The sequence below is a fragment of the Pleuronectes platessa genome, chromosome 4 (assembly GCF_947347685.1).
Source record: "Pleuronectes platessa chromosome 4, fPlePla1.1, whole genome shotgun sequence".
In the NCBI taxonomy this organism is placed as follows: Eukaryota; Metazoa; Chordata; class Actinopteri; order Pleuronectiformes; family Pleuronectidae; genus Pleuronectes; species Pleuronectes platessa.
The window spans coordinates 13,113,195-13,131,197 of NC_070629.1; the positions used below are offsets into that span (position 1 = coordinate 13,113,195).

General features: G+C 45.1%; 1 protein-coding gene across 2 annotated transcripts; it reads left to right on the forward strand.

Annotated features, from left to right (window-relative positions):
- Nucleotides 1-16,578: 16,578 nt before the first annotated feature.
- LOC128437966 (dual specificity protein phosphatase 18) lies at nt 16,579-17,978 on the forward strand. Of its 2 annotated transcripts, XM_053420287.1 has the most exons (2): nt 16,579-16,713; nt 16,820-17,978. In XM_053420287.1, exons 1-2 carry the CDS (start codon nt 16,673-16,675, stop codon nt 17,235-17,237), a joined length of 459 nt encoding a protein of 152 aa, XP_053276262.1. In that variant the 5' UTR covers nt 16,579-16,672; the 3' UTR covers nt 17,238-17,978. The 2 variants fall into 2 exon arrangements, with proteins under 2 accessions (XP_053276262.1, XP_053276260.1); XM_053420285.1 differs by having other exon boundaries at nt 16,587-17,972.
- The last annotated feature ends 25 nt before the right edge of the window (nt 17,979-18,003 follow it).

The window sequence follows — 18,003 nt, forward strand, 5'->3', positions numbered from 1 at the left end:
AAGCACTTGAAAGGGTTGTGTAGAGGCTTTTAATAATTATAGTAATAATAACAATAATCATAATCATAATCACAATAAGAAGAAAAACAAGAAGTCATTTGTGTTGAGATTTAAATAACTATGCAAATGCTTCACACACACTATTTAATTTATGTAATGCAGATGTGATGAATTTTGTGGTTTATATATTAAAAGATAATATATACTATTTTCAATTCTACATTTAATCAAAAGGGTTTCCAAGAGCGTGGAGGTTTTTGTGGTGTTCTTTGGCCAAAGGGTGGTGCTAGAGGAAAGGACATTAAAGTGAGATATTCCAGGGGATTTGGGGATATCTTGTGTGTGAGTAAATCGTGATATCAGCAACAGTAAAGGAAAATTTCACAAAACCTCTCCTGTGCACGGTTAAATTTGACAAATATCCCATAAGGTTTGAACATGATTTTCTGTTGTCACGTTTATGATTCTGTTTTAGCTTTTCCCGATGATTCTCTGAATGTGTCCAATATCGTTCGGTTGTAGACTTATCCAATGTTGTTGTTTTTGGACGATGGGGAAGAACACAACTGTGTTGCTGAACTTCAAGTCCAGTGTTCACCACAATCTGACCTTTCTTACGAACCTCTTCCTCACTCTGACTTGACTCTGTATGTAGATGGGGCCTCCTCACGTGACCCTGTCTCTGGTACTAACTGTGTTGGCTTTTCTGTTTGTTCAGATTACGACGTTGTCTTTTCGAGTTCTCTTTCATCACCTCTCAGCCTAGACAGCACAGAACTATGCAATTGGCTGGTAAAACACTCACAGTCTAAACTGACTCCAGATACAGTGCCTTGCATAAGTATTCACCCCCCTTGGACTTTTTCCCATTATGTACTGTTACTAACTGGAATTCAAATAGACTTAAATAAACTTTTTCCCGTTTGATCAACAAAACATGCATAGTACTTTGGAGGTGCAAAATAAATTTTATTGTGACACAAACAATAATGAGAACAAAAAAGTTGACATCTGTTGGGTGCATAAGTATTCACACCCCTGTGTCAATATTTGGTAGAACCCCCTTTCGCTGCAATTACAGCTGCAAGTCTTTTGGGGTATGTCTCTACCAGCTTTGCACATCTAGAGATGAAAAGGTTTGTCCATTCTTCTTGGCAAAAAAGATGAAGCTCAGTCAGATTGGATGGAGACCGTCTGTGAACCGCAATCTTCAAGTCTTGCCATAGATTCTCTATTGGATTGAGGTCTGGGCTTTGACTGGGCCATTTTAAGACATTAACATTCTTTAATCCAAACCATTCCTTTGTAGCTCTGGCTGTATGTTTATTAGCATTGTCCTGCTGGAAGATGAACCTCCGCCCCAGTCTCAAGTCTTTTGCAGACTGCATCAGATTTTCTTCAAGGATTTCCCTGTATTTGGCTCCATCCATCTTTCCCTCTATTCTGACCAGTTTCCCTGTCCCTGCTGAAGAGAAACATCCCCACAGCATGATGCTACCACCACCATGTTTCACTGTTGGGATGGTGTGCTCAGGGTGATGGGCAGTGTTGGGTTTTCGCCACACATAGCGTTTTGCATTGAGGCCAAAAAGTTCAATTTTGGTCTCATCTGACCAGAGCACCTTCTTCCACATGTTTGCTCTGTCTCCCACATGGCTTCTGGCAAACTCCAAACGGGATTTTTTATGGATCCCTTTCAACAATGGCTTTCTTCTTGCCACTCTTCCATAAAGGCCAGATTTGTGGAGTAGACGACTAATAGTTGTCCTGTGGACAGATTCTCCCACATCAGCTGTGGATCTCTGCAACTCCTCCAGAGTAACCATGGGCCTCCTGGTTGCTTCTCTGATTAATTTTCTCCTTGTCCGACTCTTCAGTTTGGGTGGACGGCCTCCTCTTGGTAGGTTTGCGGTTGTGCCATATTCTTTCCATTTTCTTATGATGGATTTTCTGGTGCTCAGAGAGATGTTCAAAGCTCGGGATATTTTTTTATAACCTAACCCTGCTTCATATTTCTCCACAACTTTATCCCTGACCTGTTTGGTGAGCTCCTTGGTCTTCATGATGCTGTTTGTTCAGTAATGATCTCCAACAAACTCTGAGTCCGTCACAGAACAGGTGTATTTATACTGAGATTAAATTGCAGACAGGTGGACCCTATTTACTAATTATGTGACTTGCAAATTTGACTTGTGAATGCAATTGGTCGCACCAGATCTTTGTTAGGGGTTTCACAGTAAAGGGGGTGAATACATATGCACTCAACACTTTTCAGATTTTTATTTGTAAATAATTGTGAAATCCATGTAATATTTCCCCCCACTTCCAAATGATGCACTATTTTGTGTTGGTCCATTACATAAACTCACGATGAAATAAATTTTAATCTGTGGTTATACCATGACAAAATGTAGAAAAGTCCAAAGGGGGTGAATACTTATGCAAGGCAATGTATGCATTTGGTGTAACTCATGATTTTGACGCCCTTGGGCAAAACAGAAACTTGCGTGCACTCAGGGGTGTGTCCTCTCACCCAGTGGGTTGATGGGTAATGTTAGAGGCTGTAGCTATATATACTTCCCGTATGGGGAACATGTGGAGTTCTTCCTTGTTACTGAATAAACCACAGTAAACAGTACCTGCGTCTCTGCCTTTCCTTGTCTTGCCACATTGGTGACCCCGTTTTTTGGACATGTTCGAGGTAGAGGAGGATAGTGTCCCTTCCTCATCGGGGGAAGACGTATTTTCTTCCCCGGCGCCCGTGGACCGTGTCTCCACAACGACCATGGCGACCGACCAGCTCCGCGGAGCACGTTAAACTGCCGGAGTTTTGGCAGAACGACCCCGCGCCGTGGTTTCTGCACGTCGAGGCTCTTTTCCATCTGCGAGGAGTAACGGCAGACGACTCCAGGTATTTTTTGGTGGTCGCGGCTTTGGACCAGCAATCCACCCGGCGCGTGATGCAGCTCCTGCGAGCCCCGCCGCTGCGCGGAAAGTACGCCGCCCTCAAGCGGCTTCTCCTCCGGCGCTACAGCTTGTCAGCCGCGGAGAGAGCGGACAAGCTACTGTCGCTTCCCGGTTTGGGCGATGGTTCGGCAGTGGACCTGATGGATGAGATGCTGTCGTTGCTGGGCTCCGAGGAGGATGGTTTCCTTTTCCCGCCCATCTTTCTGCGCCAGCTCCCGCGGCAGGTGCGCGCAGCCCTCGCCAACTCTTCTTGTTTGGCGGCCGGCGACTTCCGTGGATTGGCTGAGCAGGCGGACCGGATCCTGCTGACTTCGAGGAACGTCTCCGTGCAGAGTGTGGCCGTGGAGTCCTTACAGCCGACGTTGGAGGACGAGGTTCCGGCATTGACGGCTGCAGTTTCCACCCGCAGACAGCGCGGCCAGCTGTGTTTCTTCCATCAGCGCTTCGGCAGCAAGGCGCGCCGCTGCGTTCCTCCGTGCGCGTTCGAGGCACCGGGAAACGGAAGAGCCGGCGCTCTAACCCTAACCCTGGCGAGCAAGAGGAGCTGCTGTTCGTTCATGACTCCATATCAGGTAATCAGTTCCTGGTGGACTCCGGCTCGCAGAAGAGCCTTCTCCCTCCTGCAGCTACGGACCTCTCGGCCTGTGGCAGTGGTCCGCGTCTGACAGCGGCTAACGGTTCGGCTATAGAGACGTTTGGTACAAAGTCTGTGACTGTGTGTTTCAATGGACGCAAATTTCTGTGTGACTTTGTTGTAGCTTCCATTACGGTTCCTATTATCGGAGCAGATTTTCTGTGCACTAATGGGTTGTTAGTGGATGTAGCTAATCGCAGGCTCATTGATGCTGTGTCTTTTTCGTCTTTTCCATGTCAGACAGGGGGACCCGGGCCGTTAACACACGCTAATTTCGCGGCGTCAAAGGATGTCTTCCAGCGCTTACTGGCGGAATTTCCTTCGCTGACAACGCCCGCATTTTCTGCCGCGGTTACTAAACACGGCGTGGAACATTTCATTCCCACTGCGGGTACGCCCGTTTTCGCACGTTCGCGTCGCCTCGACACCGTGAAGTTAGCCACCGCGAAGGAGGAGTTTGCTACCATGGAGCGTTTGGGGATCGTTAGGCGGTCCAACAGCCCGTGGGCTTCGCCGCTCCACATGGTGCCCAAGGCGGACGGGTCTTGGCGGCCGTGCGGTGACTTCCGCCGTTTAAATAACATTACGGCCCATGACCGTTATCCCATTCCGCATGTGCAGGATTTTTCGATTCGTCTGGCGGGCATGACAATTTTTTCTAAAATCGATTTGGTGCGAGGTTATCATCAGGTGCCTGTGCGGGCAGAGGACGTGCCCAAGACTGCAGTCATTACACCATTTGGGCTTTTCGAGTTCCTGCGAATGCCGTTCGGCCTTAAAGGCGCAGCGCAGACGTTTCAGCGCTTGATGGACTCGGTGTTACGTGACCTCGCGTTTGTTTTCGTCTATTTGGACGACATCTTGGTGGCCAGCCCGTCGGTTGATGAGCATTTGTCGCACCTTAGGCAGGTTTTCCAGCGCCTTGATGGACATGGTCTCATTGTCAACACAGCCAAGTGCCAGTTTGGGCTGTCTGGCATAGACTTTTTGGGCCATCGCATTTCGTCGCAGGGTGCGGTTCCTTTGCCCTCGAAGGTGCATGCAGTTGCGGATTTTCCCCGTCCGGTCTCGGTCAGGTCGCTACAGGAGTTTTTGGGCATGGTAAACTTTTACAATTGTTTCTTGCCTCGTGCGGCCCAACTCCTGCAACCATTGTATGGTGCTTTGAAGCTTAAGAAAGCCAAGGACCAGGTTGACTGGACCCCTGTGAGGATCCAGGCTTTTGAGGGGGCTAAGGCTGCCCTGGCTAACGCGGCGCTTCTGGCGCACCCCGCGTCTCGGGCGCCCATCGCCCTCACGACCGATGCTTCGGATGTGGCTGTCGGTGCAGTTGTTGAACAGCATGTTGCGGGTGCGTGGCAGCCCCTTGCATTTTTTAGCCGCGGTTTGCGAGACAGTGAGCGAAAATACAGCGTGTTTGACCGGGAACTGTTAGCGTTGTACCTGGCTACGCGTCATTTCCGTTTCCTGCTGGAAGGCCGCCCTTTCACAGCCTATGTTGACCACAAACCATTGACGTTTGCTATGGCGAAGGTGACAGAGCCATGGTCTGCTCGCCAGCAGCGCCATCTAGCGGCGATCTCCGAATTCACAACGGACATCCAACATGTGGCGGGTAAAGCGAACCCGGTGGCAGACTGCCTGTCACGGGTGCTGGTGTGCCCTGTGCATCTTGGGGTTGATTTTTCAGCACTGGCTGCCGATCAACCTGGGGACCCGGGTATCGTTGCACTGAGAGCTGCGAGTACCGGTCTGGAGCTGGAGGAGGCAGTGGTGCAAAATGGTGGGCCTGCCCTCCTTTGCGACGTCTCCACGGGCCGCCCCTGCCCGGTGGTGCCGGTTGCTTGGCGCCGTCGGGTCTTTGATATGGTGCACTCTCTTTCTCATCCGGGTGTCCGGGCGTCGGTGAAGTTGGTGTCTTCGAAGTTTGTGTTGCCTGGCCTTCGCAAAGAGGTCAAAGAGTGGGCGGCCACATGTGTGGCGTGTCAGCGCGCAAAAGTTCACCAGCACACTAGGGCGCCCCTCGAGCCATTTTTGATTCCGGCCAAGCGTTTTGATCATGTGCATATCGACCTTGTGGGGCCTCTTCCCCCTTCCCAGGGTTTTACACATCTCCTTACCATGGTAGATCGGACCACTAGGTGGCCAGAGGCGGTTCCTCTGTCTTCCACGACATCTGCGGACGTGGCACGCGCTTTTCTTTCAGCTTGGGTCTCACATTTTGGTGCACCGTCTGATATCACCTCTGACAGAGGCCCGCAGTTCATTTCAGATCTCTGGTCGGCGCTAGCAAAGTCTCTGGGCACACAGGTTCACCGTACCACTGCCTACCACCCCCAGGCTAACGGCTTGTGTGAACGTTTTCACCGGTCGCTTAAGGCGTCATTGCGGGCTGCGCTCTCAGACGCGAACTGGTTGGATCGGTTGCCGTGGGTGATGCTCGGGTTGCGCTCGGCTCCTAAGGCTGACCTGGATGCCTCGCCTGCAGAGTTGGTGCTCGGTCAGCCGCTCCGCGTCCCAGGGGAGTTTCTGCCTCAGAGCTCGGCCCCCTTTCCGTTTCCTGTTGCGCGTCCTGCGTCACAGGCCGCTTGTGCACCGGTGCCCGTGCATCATTTTTCTCCTCGGTCTTTCGTGCCAACGGATCTCGCGACCACTCGGTTTGTTTTCGTGCGTCACGATGCTCACCGGTTTCCCCTCCAGCCCCCGTATGACGGCCCGTTTAGAGTGTTAGAGGCGGGTTCTAAAAGTTTCATTCTGGACATGGGCGGGCGCAGGGAGCGCGTTTCGTTAGACAGGCTTAAGCCAGCTCATCTGTTGGCCGGCGAAGAGGTGCTACCGGCCCGGGTTCCCCGTCGTGGTCGCCCCCCTTCTAAGACCCCTGTGATGTTTTCTCCAGTTGTGCCTCCTGATCCTGTGCCTGTTGTAAATGATGTCCCTTCTGCCTGTTCCACCCCTGCGTTTGCGGACGGGGGTCGGCGTAGCCGTTATGGTCGCCTCGTTAAACCCCCTGAGAGGTACTGACTTTTGTCCCATTTTTTTTTCTCCCTCTGGGTGTTCAGGGGGGGGCTGTGTGGCGTGCACTCAGGGGTGTGTCCTCTCACCCAGTGGGTTGATGGGTAATGTTAGAGGCTGTAGCTATATATACTTCCCGTATGGGGAACATGTGGAGTTCTTCCTTGTTACTGAATAAACCACAGTAAACAGTACCTGCGTCTCTGCCTTTCCTTGTCTTGCCACAACTTCCTCTTTCAAACAACAGGCTATTACACTCACATCTGACATGTCACTTCCTCTTTTTCATACACAGATAGTGTGTATCACTTTTGATATGTCCTCTTCTCTCTCCAGAGTACAGTCCACTGTTACTCCTCCTGAGATCTCTCTATGGAAGACCTCTGGTGCTATGTTCCGAACTGGTGTGTGGTATGGTCCTGACAACAAACCCTGTTTGCCAAAACATTTCTTCCATCATTATGCTAAGTAAGCTGACGGTAAAGATCATACATCTAAAATGGGGATGATCATGGACCATTGCTTTACGAAAGGTTTCTCCACCTTATCTCAAAAACACTGTCAGGCGTGCGTAAACTGCGTCACACACAATGGCGGCAGGCCAGTGGCTGTAACCAGCTAGGCAGCACACCCACGGCCTGGACGACCTTTTGAACATCTGATAATGGACTTCATAGAGCTATCACCATCAGAAGGTAAATCTCACTGCTTAGTGATGGTGGACATGTGGTCAAAATGGATTGAAGCCTTTCCTGCCTCAAAACAAACTGCAAGTGTGGTCACCAAGCCAGTGGTGGAGCTAGTGAACGAGAGGCACACTCAAAACTAAGCTTGCAAAGTGCTGTGAAGACACAGGACATAGACAAAGTTCCTGCCTCTGGTGCTGATGTGATGAGAAATGTGGATGAGAAAACGGACCAGGTCTATTCTTTCACCTTATGAGATTCGCTTTTGCATTGTTGTCCTCTCAGCTTCCGTCCACAGACTTGTGTGATAATGATTAAGTGGTGTAAACTGATTTCCTCCTACACCTTCCATTTTTCTCCGATATGCTTGCTCAATTACCGGAAAGTACTTTTTTCTTTGCACAAAAAGAGCAGAGGTTACCTATTGTATGTTCTAGAACCTCTCCATGTTGGATTTTAACTCTCTACATACGCAAAGTGCATGGGTTGAAGACTCGTCAATATTCTTCAAAGATTTGATGTTTGTTATTGTTTGTTATGTTTCTTGACTATTTTCTTGTTATCAAATTTATATGAAAACCCTTCCTTTTTAACTTCTCATGGTTGCACTCTGAGCCATGTTGCTGACTGTGTAACTCTCTGCAGAGCTAATAATTAAACCTCTAAGACAACTCCGTTCCGAGAAAGTCATTATTTCAAATATCATTATAAATTTCCACAAGTCTATCACATATTCTTGCTCAAATTTATTTCATTGAGTTAGACACAATAACAGGCTATATCGCTTACTGCACCTATGTTATGTCAAATCTATTCTCTTCAAAGTGGACAGTAGAGAATCAGGAAATTCTTTGAAAGGGTAATAAAAAGCTTGTTTGGAAGAAAAAAATGATACAGGCCAAGAGTAGTGGAGTTTTTGGCCGCCGGGTGTGAATGGTTGTTCTTACTCATTATTGAGCTCCCTTTATTTAAATATTTGTGTAATTTTTAGTAAAATATATGTATGGTTTTTAATCATAGATTGGCACAGCATCAATAAAAATCAGTCATACGGAACATCTCAAATGTAACTAGGTCAATATATGAATCACCAATGTATTTTTGTTTATGACTAAAATAAATAAACTCTTCCAATAGGGGGCGACAACGTGTGCGCATACACGAGGTTTGTCAGAGAGGTCCTGAACACAGGCATATCAGTCTCACTCTGAACTTATTGAGCAAAGTTGTTTTATAGAACTTTGTAATATCCAGAATTGAACTGATTTGATTGTACACATGTTGGACTTTACTTTGAAAAATCTCTTAATCTATACAGTAAAAATGTTGAATATTCAGAATGTAGGTAGTCAGAGAGGTCCTGAACACAGGCATATCAGTCTCACTCTGAACTTATTGAGCAAAGTTGTTTTATAGAACTTTGTAATATCCAGAATTGAACTGATTTGATTGTACACATGTTGGACTTTACTTTGAAAAATCTCTTAATCCATACAGTAAAAATGTTGAATATTCAGTATGTAGGTAGTCAGGGAGGTCCTGAACACAGGCATATCAGTCTCTCTACTTTATTGAGTAAAGTGTTTTAAAAGTACTTTGAAGTATCCAGAAATTACCTACTTGAAGCGATATTTATGATTGTAAAATCTCATAATTGGTATTGTCAAAATGCTATTCATAAAAATGACACAGGTAAGACAATATATACTTCTTGTGAATTTAATCCAAGAAATTATTTTTCAATTATGCATTTGGTATAGGCTCAATTTTAACAGTTTATTTTGTAAACCGGACGTAGGCCCACATGAGTTCTTCCTCTAACATCGAGTACTCCGTTGCCGTCCCCTTTCTGGGCGGTTTGGATGCGTTTACCATAACTGTCAGTAAATGAGTGCAGTAGAGTTTCTGTGTCGGCTGATTTGACCACAGAGATGCGAGTATATCGGCTGGCTGGAACGCAGTCCACCACCCGGAGATGAAGCTTCCCTCCTGGCCCCTGGCTCTGCAGGATTTTGCCATGGTTCACTGAAAATAGTTCATACTGTGTTTCCAGCAGCTCCTGGTTGTGACACAGCGCCACTGACTGAAAATGTCTTTGTCTGAGTCCCCCATCAGATGATCTGTGCCCATAGAGCCATGATCTCAGCATCATGGGGTCAGTGGGAACACATTTTTAAATTGTAAGCAGAGGAGAGCTGGTGGTCTATAATTACATCAAGGTTTTTCTCCATGACTGACAAATACATACTGTTCATGGCATTATTTCTACAGGTGCTGAGCAGTAATGTAAAGATATATAACTAAATATAATATTAGATATTAATGATCAAATACATATTATGAAAATAAAGGGGGGAAAAGCTTAAAAGCAGTTAGTTAGTGCTTCATCTCTGTCTGTACAGGATGCCTTCAGATACTGGTCTGACTGTAGGTCATCTGCACTTTGGCCTCACTCAGAGCCCAGTGCACAGAGTTAAGGTGTAAATATATGGATGTGTATTTTTATGCAGCAAACTTGTTTGAGATGGACAAGTAAAAACTAGAGCTGCTTGTGTAGAGTCACTGAACAAGAAGCTGATCTCAGCAAAACAAGAAGTGACATCAACGTTTCAATTGATCATTGATAAAAACGGTTTGTAATTGTTTGCTAGGCTTGTCAATCACTTTAGGATCAATTAACCATGTTTTCAATATTAAAAGGGAAGCATATTTTAATGTTTAAATTTGAATCACAGATTTTTATTTAGAATGTAAACAATGCAAACAAGATCATAGAAGAATTGAATACTCTAAGATTATAGACATTCTATGTCTTTGATGTGTCATGCAGCTCTTGACTTAATCATTGCCTATAATCCAGCGTTTGATCATTCTGAGCATCTCACAGCTTTGAGAGAGAAAGAAGCTTTTTGATAAACAATATCAGGCATCTGCTTAACGACAAAATCAAACAGCAAGATTACTGCTGATTCAACCTGATTCAACCCCAGGAAGAAAGAGCAAGTTGTCCCACCATGTCACGATTCAAGTTGACCTCTGAAAAGAGAGAGAGAGAAAAATATTGGTACACCAGGAATGAGTACCAGGGCCTTCAAAAAGAGATCAGACATCTGAAAGACCTGTTAGACAACGAGAGGGACAACGCTCAATATGAACGAAGGTGGAGAGTCCAGGCCTGCAATGACCTGCTGGAGACCCAACAACAGTTGGAAAAAGAAAGATCCCTGAATGAACAGCTCATCCATAGGAAAGGAAGATCTAGGTCACCCTTATACAAGAAGAGGATGAAGCACAGGGACTCTAGAACTACCAGCTCCATGGAGGTGGTGAATAAGCTACAAGCTGAGAAGGAAATATACAAGGTTTCCAGACAAGGACGGAAGAGAAAGATATCTTCCCAGGCTCTTATCCCAACAGAGAAGCAGCAGCACTTGAACAGTGACCTTCAGAATAAACTCAGGGATTCGACAGAAGAAAAGCGAAAGCGACAGAAAGTTTCGAACTCCAGGGTCGAGCAGGACCCTCGCTGCCCGGATTCAAATTTTGCTGCTAGGCAGGGAGCAGATACCCTGACATTGACGACTGACACAGAAGAAGACTTGGCTCCCAGACGTCAGGCTGCCAAGCGACAGAGGTCTGCAGTTTACACTGAAACAAACCATCGACGGCAACTCCTTTCTAATGATAATGAAGAGGAGGAATCCTTCAGAGATAGTAGGCACACCTGGAAGAATACCAGAATGTATCAGCACTGAGGAAACCAGATATTGAAACCCAGCCTAAGAGACTACGTCAATATTTGAATATGAAATTATATTTGATAATAAATCCTGAAAATGAATCCTGCGATCGAAATCATCCACACACCGCTTCATTGTCTCAACCTCGTGTCATCTTTGATCGTACAATAAACAAGCTTGAACTTTCCATTCTGCGTAGTGCTCTGTGTTCTGTCTCTGCGTTGGTGTTTGAAAACGCTCTTAAACACGACACCTGTCAAAGGTAGCACCTTGTCTCTCATAGTCAGGCTCTGATATGGAGGTACAGTTGTCACAGTAGATGGCGGTTATGCACCTTGACCTTAGTTTCCACCCGCCAATGAAGAAGAGATAATGATAATAAGATTAATGTGGAATTGGATCTTTGCTGGATCTTAAGGAACAACATTTTATCATGTCGATTTTTAGAACATTGAGATGGAATAGGGGCTGGCTTCGTCCACTCTACAGATCAACCTAGTATTGAATGCGCCTTGATGTTGGTTTCCATCCGCCAATAAACCGAAAGAAGAAGCAGAAACAGAAGACTAGTTCTGGCATGTCTTCAGTTTTACATATTGTCATGTGAAACGCCTTTTTCACACTTGCAGCCAGTTGTTCCATCCTGAGCACCCGTGCTTGTTGTGTAACTCTGCAGAGATTAGTATTATAAAGACTCAATGGCAACTCCGGTCTGAGAATTTCATTATTTCAAATCTCAAGATGAATTTCCATCACACTCGGAACGGATCAAGCAACTGAAGCAGGATGTGCGCAGTGGCCTTAAATGGATAGTTCACCCAAAATGAAAATTCCCTCATTATCTACTCACCACTTTGCCGATAGAGGGGTGGTTGGAGTGTTGAGTCCACAAAAGATTTGTTCACTGGTACGAGCCTTTTTGTTCCGAAAACAATTCACCGCCAGAACAGTAGTGGGCGCAACTGAAGTCGAGCTTAGAGAAGCCTACCTCATGATGTATATAGAAGAAGTCCACGCTGGTTTATTTATGTCCCCCCGGCTCCTCACACACAGTGAACGATGGCAGCTAACAGAAAAAGGCTGTTGATTACGCGACAGTTTTTGCTGAAATAAAGTGACACCCAGCGGGTCAAAATGCTTTTGTTATCGTGTCTTAACGCAGCGGTTCCCCGGTCTTGTTTCCAAACTGCGTTGCTAATTCAACAGCTGCAACAGCTTGAAGCTACACGGAGGCAGCTAGCTTCCCCCAGCTTCCACACACAGTCAGCACGGACACCCGATACTAGCTACTACCAAGTGTTTGCTTCTAACCTGACGGTGTTTGAGAAACAGTGTCATGACAGCCGTGGGATTAAAGTCAGCGGGTTTTTGCGCTGTTCCCACCGCAGTTAGCATGGTGGCTAGCCCGCTATCCCCGTTATCAAAGTTCGTTATAACCGTATGTGACCGTACACACATGCTGTAAGTGCTCTAACCAGCCTCGACCTAGTAACTGCAGCAGTAACTTGCTGATTTGGTCTTGCGAGCACTCTCGACAGCAGTAAGTAGGAGGCTAAGAACCTGGTAAAACTGAGGCTGTTAATTTCATTGTGTGGTCACAAATGCATCCTGGGACATATATGAAGGACCGCCCACTCATTTGACATCTCTACAGTTTCACTTTGAATCAAATTTATTTTTACTCTTCTCAGTATGGAGGACCATACATGACTTAAGTAAAAATAAATATAAACAACAGAAAAACAACAGAAATGTCAAAATAAATGTCTTAAATATATTTGCACATTTATTTATTCCCTGATACATTTCCTTTTCATTTGCAGTGTCCTTATGCTAATGAGAAAGGCGGGCCTAACCACAGTCTCATGCAGGATTGGTCAGAAGAGTGTAATGATCCAGCCCTACTACTTCTGCCTCTCAATGCTGACTGGTGTCCAGTAGCTGTTTGCAGCGTTGAGCCAGTTCACACTTAAAATGAACTAGTTCAAGTTCAGAGGATTAGTTAAGGTTATTTTTTATTGGGATGATTTAGGTGTCAGTAGTCCTGACTGTGAGCGTCACGTGTTCTACTTATATACAGTCTATGGTTCTACTGAGCACAAGGAGCGAGCCGAGAGGAGAAGGAGGAAACAGAAACTCCAGCTCGGTACAAACCACCTGCAGCTTCTGCTCTGATCATGAAGCCGCTGATCTCTAAGCAGATGTGACCAGAGAAGCTCTGTGTTTCCACTGTTCCACAGAGTCACTAACTGGCTGTTTCACGGCGATGAGCTCAAGTCTCAGTCACTGCCCGTGTCTCTGAGCGAGTGTGTGGCGGAGCGCAGGGGCTGTGTGTGTGTCTGTGTAGTTCAGTTGACCAATCCTGCTCGAGACTGAGGTTAGGCCCGCCTTTCTCATTAGCATAAGGACACTGAAGGCCCACATGAGTTCTTCCTCTAACTTCGAGTACTCCGTGTCTCCAGTGTCAGTATATGAGTGCAGTAGAATTTCTGTGTCAGCTGATTTGACCACAGAGATGCGAGTGTCGGCTGGCTTGACCGCAGTGGTTCATTGTGTGGTTCATATTTAATCACTGCTTCATTGGGACTTAATGAAGCTCCTCATGTTTTAAGTGAAGCACTTGAAAGTGTTGTGTAGAGGCTTTTAATAATTATAGTAATAATAACAATAATCATAATCATAATCACAATAAGAAGAAAAACAAGAAGTCATTTGTGTTGAGATTTAAATAACTATGCAAATGCTTCACACACACTATTTAATTTATGTAATGCAGATGTGAGGAATTTTGTGGTTTATATATTAAAAGATAATATATACTATTTTCAATTCTACATTTAATCAAAAGGGTTTCCAAGAGCGTGGAGGTTTTTGTGGTGTTCTTTGGCCAAAGGGTGGTGCTAGAGGAAAGGACATTAAAGTGAGATATTCCAGGGGATTTGGGGATATCTTGTGTGTGAGTAAATCGTGATATCAGCAACAGTAAAGGAAAATTTCACAAAACCTCTCCTGTGCACGGTTAAATTTGACAAATATCCCATAAGGTTTGAACATGATTTTCTGTTGTCACGTTTATGAATCTGTTTTAGCTTTTTCCCGATGATTCTCTGAATGTGTCCAATATCGTTCGGTTGTAGACTTATCCAATGTTGTTGTTTTTGGACGATGGGGAAGAACACAACTGTGTTGCTGAACTTCAAGTCCAGTGTTCACCACAATCTGACCTTTCTTACGAACCTCTTCCTCACTCTGACTTGACTCTGTATGTAGATGGGGCCTCCTCACGTGACCCTGTCTCTGGTACTAACTGTGTTGGCTTTTCTGTTTGTTCAGATTACGACGTTGTCTTTTCGAGTTCTCTTTCATCACCTCTCAGCCTAGACAGCACAGAACTATGCAATTGGCTGGTAAAACACTCACAGTCTAAACTGACTCCAGATATGCATTTGGTGTAACTCATGATTTTGACGCCCTTGGGCAAAACAGAAACTTCCTCTTTCAAACAACAGGCTATTACACTCACATCTGACATGTCACTTCCTCTTTTTCATACACAGATAGTGTGTATCACTTTTGATATGTCCTCCTCTCTCTCTGCAGTACAGTCCACTGTTACTCCTCCTGAGATCTCTCTATGGAAGACCTCTGGTGCTATCTTCCGAACTGGTGTGTGGTATGGTCCTGACAACAAACCCTGTTTGCCAAAACATTTCTTCCATCATTATGCTAAGTAAGCTGACGGTAAAGATCATACATCTAAAATGGGGATGATCATGGACCATTGCTTTACGAAAGGTTTCTCCACCTTATCTCAAAAACACTGTCAGGCGTGCGTAAACTGCGTCACACACAATGGCGGCAGGCCAGTGGCTGTAACCAGCCAGGCAGCACACCCACGGCCTGGACGACCTTTTGAACATCTGATAATGGACTTCATAGAGCTATCACCATCAGAAGGTAAATCTCACTGCTTAGTGATGGTGGACATGTGGTCAAAATGGATTGAAGCCTTTCCTGCCTCAAAACAAACTGCAAGTGTGGTCACCAAGCCAGTGGTGGAGCTAGTGAACGAGAGGCACACTCACACTAAGCTTGCAAAGTGCTGTGAAGACACAGGACCGAGACAAAGTTCCTGCCTCTGGTGCTGATGTGATGAGAAATGTGGATGAGAAAACGGACCAGGTCTATTCTTTCACCTTATGAGATTCGCTTTTGCATTGTTGTCCTCTCAGCTTCCGTCCACAGACTTGTGTGATAATGATTAAGTGGTGTAAACTGATTTCCTCCTACACCTTCCATTTTTCTCCGATATGCTTGCTCAATTACCGGAAAGTACTTTTTTCTTTGCACAAAAAGAGCAGAGGTTACCTATTGTATGTTCTAGAACCTCTCCATGTTGGATTTTAACTCTCTACGTACGCAAAGTGCATGGGTTGAAGACTCGTCAATATTCTTCAAAGATTTGATGTTTGTTATTGTTTGTTATGTTTCTTGACTATTTTTTTGTTATCAAATTTATATGAAAACCCTTCCTTTTTAACTTCTCATGGTTGCACTCTGAGCCATGTTGCTGACTGTGTAACTCTCTGCAGAGCTAATAATTAAACCTCTAAGACAACTCCGTTCCGAGAAAGTCATTATTTCAAATATCATTATAAATTTCCACGACAAGTCTATCACATATTCTTGCTCAAATTTATTTCATTGAGTTAGACACAATAACAGGCTATATCGCTTACTGCACCTATGTTATGTCAAATCTATTCTCTTCATAGATCCAATTGAATGAATCTGTGAACACTCTGATTCAGTTCTTTGAGAGGTTTGAAGACAGCAGACATGCTTTGCAGTGTGTGAAATGCTGTACAGGAAACTATTATACTAAGCCAGATGAGCAAGTAGGCTTAATTTACTTGTATATCTGCTTTCTTCTTTCTTCCTCTTCTTCTCAGAAGTCAGAGAACATAATGCTGCATGAGGCAGTCAGAAGGAAACTAATGTTTACATTATGGGTTTGGTACTAGATGTTGACGTGTCCTTCACTTCCTCAGAAGAGATGCCATGGGATGACATTCAACCTCTGCGTCACAGGTAGCTTCCAATCTGCAAAGCTCATCTTTTACAAATGACCAATAATGGCAGCAGGTCAGCTGGTGATGTTCCACCTGCCGTGCGTCAAAGTGGACAGTAGAGAATCAGGAAATTCTTTGAAAGGGTAATAAAAAGCTTGTTTGGAAGAAAAAAATGATACAGGCCAAGAGTAGTGGAGTTTTTGGCCGCCGGGTGTGATTGGTTGTTCTAACTCATTATTGAGCTCCCTTTATTTAAATATTTGTGTAATTTTTTGTAAAATATATGTATGGTTTTTAATCATAGATTGGCACAGCATCAATAAAAATCAGTCATACGGAACATCTCAAATGTAACTAGGTCAATATATGAATCACCAATGTATTTTTGTTTATGATTAAAATAAATAAACTCTTCCAATAGGGGGCGACAAAGTGTGCGCATACACGAGGTTTGTCCGTCCTGACTTGCCCTACCAGTGCCAGGCCGTCCCGCGCAGTTTCACCAGAGCGTCGGTGGATCTACAGAGAGACCGTGTACAATAGACCGTGTGGGTGGAACCCATGCGGTGGATCTGTGTGTATGAGTCCGTCTGGTCCTGCAGGTCTGTCCGGCCTGTGTCAGGTCACCGAGCATCTCTACCTCAGTAATGGCCGAGCGGCCCGAGACGCCGCTCAGGTCAGTCGCTGTAAAATCTCTTGTATCATCAGTGTCACAGAGACGAGGTGGAGCTGTCCTCCTGCCGCCGGGGTGGAGCACATCCACATCCCGCTGTCCGACTCCCCGGGCTCCCCTCTCATCGATCACTTCGACCGGGTGTCGGACATCATCCAGCGGACTGCAGAGGGCGGAGGCCGCACGCTGGTGCACTGTAACGCGGGTGTGAGCCGCTCCTCCGCGCTGTGCATCGCCTTCCTCATGCGCCACGGCGGCCTCTCTCTCCTGGAGGCCCACGGCACCGTGAGGACCTCCAGACCCATGGTGCGGCCGAACGTGGGCTTCTGGAAGCAGCTCATCCGCTATGAGATGGTGCTTCGTGGGTGCAACTCCGTCCGAATGGTGCCCTCGTCCATCGGAGAGATACCAGACATTTACGAAGAAGAGTCCAGGAATATGACGGCACTGTGAGGACCTATTGTGTGTAAAAATCTGTACATATACTGTGTGTGTGGGGGGTGTGTGTGTGTTTGTGTGTGTGGAAAAAAACCCACCGCACATAAACAATGTTTTACAACTTTCAGAATGATGTTCTATTAAAACCAACACATACTCGTAAAAAGACCAGTGCTTGCTTGCCTCTTGCTTTTTGACCCCTGAAAAGTAATTGGGGACATTTTGGATGTCTGAGTTTTCAGTTAGCAGAGAATTCCCTTCTAACGGATTCTTAATTAAACCAGTTTTAGGACCAAAGAAAGAATTATTTGATTTGTAATACTTTAATACTATTTAAATATAGAAATAACATGAATCTTTGAAAATATAATAATTTTGCTCCCGAGTGAAAGTTGTGGTTTTAAACAGCAAAACATTCTACAAATCTGAGGTAGATCATTACAACATGTTGTGCACAATGAATAAGCAATAAATCTTTATACTATGAACTTAAGTAAAATTTCTATTGCGATTATTATAATTTAATTTCCCATCCCTGGTGAAATATGTTTCTTCTTTCCGACCCAATCAATCATTACACAGCCTCTTTTTTTCTTGATAACCTGTGGATGACAAATTGTACTTTTATACCATAAATATAAATGATTGATATATTTTTCCATATACACAGGGATGTTGGCTTGTTCTGGATACCTTTATACATCATTGTATTGGTACTAATATTCAAATAAATATCTTAAAACATAAAGTCAGAACATGAATTAGCAAAGCAGCTGTGAAG